The sequence below is a fragment of the Trifolium pratense genome, linkage group LG6 (genome assembly GCF_020283565.1).
Source record: "Trifolium pratense cultivar HEN17-A07 linkage group LG6, ARS_RC_1.1, whole genome shotgun sequence".
NCBI lineage: Eukaryota > Viridiplantae > Streptophyta > Magnoliopsida > Fabales > Fabaceae > Trifolium > Trifolium pratense.
The window spans coordinates 34,550,990-34,555,165 of NC_060064.1; the positions used below are offsets into that span (position 1 = coordinate 34,550,990).

At 31.1% G+C, this 4,176-nt stretch overlaps 1 protein-coding gene across 1 annotated transcript; it reads right to left on the reverse strand.

The window, feature by feature from the left end:
* Positions 1 to 1,710: 1,710 nt before the first annotated feature.
* LOC123890692 (AAA-ATPase ASD, mitochondrial-like) lies at positions 1,711 to 3,718 on the reverse strand. The gene has a single exon (XM_045940348.1). It carries the CDS (start codon positions 3,596 to 3,598, stop codon positions 2,132 to 2,134), a length of 1,467 nt encoding a protein of 488 aa, XP_045796304.1. The 5' UTR covers positions 3,599 to 3,718; the 3' UTR covers positions 1,711 to 2,131.
* Between the last annotated feature and the right edge of the window lie 458 nt (positions 3,719 to 4,176).

The following is a 4,176-nucleotide window of genomic DNA, read 5'->3' on the forward strand; positions in this document are numbered from 1 at the left end:
TAGCTCTTTCTAATTGAATGTGTGTTTCATGTTTGACTGTTGAAAATTTAGGGTGACTAACATGGATTAATGCTTTTTATGTTAACCAATCTATTTATTTGCATACATAAAGAATGTAAAGCTTAGTATAATGTTATGACTAAATCAGTCAAATAATTTAATATTTGAGCTAGGACTCCGGTGCTAATGTTAATGTTAATGTACCACATTCGGACTCCCACTTTTCCCACTTCTGAGGCGATTTAAAATCCCATCAAATGTTGGTAAAATGATAAACACAGTACTATAGTAGTAATTAACAATTCACTCTACTATTAAAAAAAAAAAAATACTCTACTAACATGATGTTGATAATATGAATCTCATTTAAAAAGTGAATTTGAGTTCGCTTCTTAGAGTCATCCATCTAACAAATAATCTCCTATAGATAAAAAAGTAATATAGATGTTTCGCTGCCGGCTCATTAATATAGTTTCATAACGGATTTAAAATCCACACTAAGCAAGCCTAGATCTTTGAGAACATCTCAATTAAAACAAGTTTAATAGTTCACTAATGTGTACTAATTTTTAGTTCATGGAATCATGGGAGCATCTTAATTAAAATAAGTTTCATGGTTCACTTATTAAAAAGTCTTTTTATTATAAGTTTGTAGGTATAAATGAGGGAGCTTTCAAAAAAGTTGGGATGTTGAAGTTAATTTTGACTTACATACAAATTTTTGTTTATGTTTAAAGGACTCATAAACTTTGCTAGATTCTACAAATATTTCCTTTTACATAAGTGTTTATTGTAAAGTTTATCTTCATTTGGAAGTTACAATCCAACAGGTAAGTGAAAGATATCTCCCAAAACCTATTTATTTAAGGTTTTTTCTACACTACCCCACGATAAGGGGTATTTATCCAACAATCAATGAAAATAAGCCACATGCATATGAAGTAAAAATTGGTTAAAAGTTGGTTGTGAATACCACATACACATCTACTTATGTGGTTTGTTCTCATTGATTATTGAATAAATACCTTTAAATTATTAAGGAATAGTGTAAATATAAAGGGTAAAATGAACATTTTGGGAGGCTTATGAGCATGTTATAGGGTATAAAAAACCATTTTCTTAGGATTTTAGTGGTTTGAATTTCAGTGGGCTCAAAATAGGCCCGAATCCTATTAGCAGCATGAGTAATTGAGAGTAACTTTCTGCACCCTACACATTCTGAAAATGAAATTTTTTTGTCATTCAAAAGTACAATCTTAAGAGACGTGCCATTTAGAAGTACACCTTTGAAAATGTGGACAAAGGTCCTACCTTTATAATATGCATGATTAAGACTTGACTGTCTATTTTAAACTAAAAGTATGTGGTTGCAATGTTTTAAGAACTTACACTAAGATTTACAATTTAATTCCTTTAAATAATTAAGACTAAATAGTGGTTAAAATGTTCAACCGATTTAACTGTCTATTTCAATTTTTAAAACATTTTATGATTGGGTTACGGTAACAAATTAATATGATATATTTGTAAAATATAAATTAAATTATTCTTTTGAAAAAACTTGTATCTTTTAATTTTTTTTCCCCTCCTTCTTTCTCTCAAACAAATATATCCAATATAATATAATTTAAGAGACAAAATGTTAGCTTACAAGAAATTATTTTAATGAAATGATTATTTTATTTAAATTGTATTGTAGATTGTAGAATATATCTGCCAAACCTCTAATATTGAAATAGAATGACAAACAAGTAGATATATGAGAATGATAGATCAAACTTTACAACTTCAAAAACACACACATATCTGAATTATATTATATATGATCCCACCACAAATTCAAACAATGCTATTAAAGAATCACACCCGACATAGATACTAAACATGACACTCACATCTATATATCAACATAAATAAATAAAATGAATCTAACGGGATATGTCGGTTGTGTCGGTGTTAGCCACCGACACATATCAGACATCAAATTCACTATATCAACATGTGAAATGACTATGTTACAGAAGAAAAATAAAACTAGTACACATTTCCAATCCTAATAATGTAACTAAAATAGATGTCTCAACAACAAAGAATGTAACAATCTCCATCATAGAAGTATATCCTTTTCTACTCACACAATGTAACCATTTTCCTTCACATCTTCAACAGTTTCTACACAATCTTTGTCTTCTTCTTGTTGTTTTTCCATCTTCTTCTTCTCAAGTGCTTTAATCAAGTTCTTCAAACTAGTCTCAACATCTTCATTCACAGATTTAGGCATCAAATTTTCAGCAACATCAGCCGGTGTCATATTAACCACTTCCAACAAATCACCAATTTCATCAAACAAATCATGTGAATCAATATCCAAATAGTTCTTAACAAGAACCTTAAAAGCTTCAAAACAACAATAAGACAACTCAACATGTTTATCCATCCTTCCTGTCCTAATAAGAGCAGGATCAAGTTTCTCCACGAAATTCGTCGTGAAAATAATAATCCTTTCACCTCCACACGCCGACCAAATTCCATCAATAAAATTCAACAAACCAGAAAGAGTTACCTTACTACTTTTACTATTACTCTCTTCTTCATCTTTTTTTCTTTGATAATAATCTTTTTGTTCCATTAATAATTCATCTTCCTCATTTTTTTCGTTCTTATTAATTTTCCTCTGGCTAGTAAAATCAAGTGAACAATCAATATCTTCAACGACAATAATAGCTTTACTAGATGTCTCAATTAACAATTTTCTTAACTCAGTATTATCCTTAACCGCGGTTAATTCAAGATCATAAACATCATAGTTCATGAAATTCGCCATAGCGGCTATCATAGTAGATTTACCTGTTCCTGGTGGACCATAAAGTAAATAACCGCGTTTCCAAGCCTTACCGATTTTTGCATAATAGTCCTTACCATTTCTAAACTTCAAAAGATCTTTAATAACTTCTTCTTTTTTCTTTTTCTCCATTGCAAGTGTCTCAAAAGTTGCTGGATGTTCAAAAACAATGTGACTCCATTTTGATTGTTTGTAACCATACCAACCACTACTTGGATTGTTTGTATAAAGCTTCCTTTGTCTATTTTTCAATGCAATTTCTTTTCCTTCTTTCAAAACATGTTTTATGTAAGAAATAGTGATTAAATCTCTATGCTTTTTGTGGAAAGTGAGTTTATAGTATCTCTTATAATTAGAGAAGGAAGAAAAACCATGTGATGAAGTTTCGATTTTGATCGCAGCCCACCAAAGCTTAACACCTTGAAATTCATCTGTGACTTCTTCATCATCATCTATGCTAAGAACCAATGGATTTTGACTATCTTTTATGACTTCAGCTTTGAGTCTTTTGGCTAGTTGTGATGAGTTTTCACTTAGGTAGGTTTGTATGAAAGTGTATGCTTCACTTCTTTTGAGTCTTTCACCTGAGAATTCATGGAAAGTGATTTGGATGTAAGGGTATAAAAGGTTCATTACTTTTTGTGTGTGGATTTGAAGACTATCACGAAATGAAGGTGGTAAAAAACGTTCAATTATGGCATACACAAACATTATGGTGGCTAGTATAGACCCTAGTTGTGCCCATAGTTCACTCATAGCTTTTTTTTTTCTTTCTTTCTAGTACTACACTTTGTGTTGCTAAGGACATGCATGGTATGTGCTATATATAAGTTTTTTTTTTAATGGGGAAATTATAATCACTAGAAGAATTTTGGTGCTTACTCGACTAGTTGTGTGATAAACAGATTAGTCGTTTATTTGCTCAGTTGATAAGATGATACGTCAGCTAACTCGTAATTTAGACAATGATCCTCTTTTTGATCGATTGATTACACCGAGAAAGAGACTTTGTTTCTAAGTTATGGGTCCCTGAGTGTTGATATATCAAGTGTGAGTAAAAGTCCCGTATTGAATGAAAAGTCGATGTTGGGCAACATACGAGTGAAATCACCCATATACTTAATGTCTTAAGATTTTGGATTAAGATATGATATTAAAGTCATTTGCTTGATTGCTCTAGCTAAATTTTATGATCCCCGAGAGCTCCCCAAATTACTTGACTAAAGGTGACTGACATATCAAAAAAACTTATGCTTGAGAGGGAGCAATATACCAAATGAATGGATGAACTCACACTTGACCGAAAGTTTGGTATATCAAGTGTGAGTAGATTG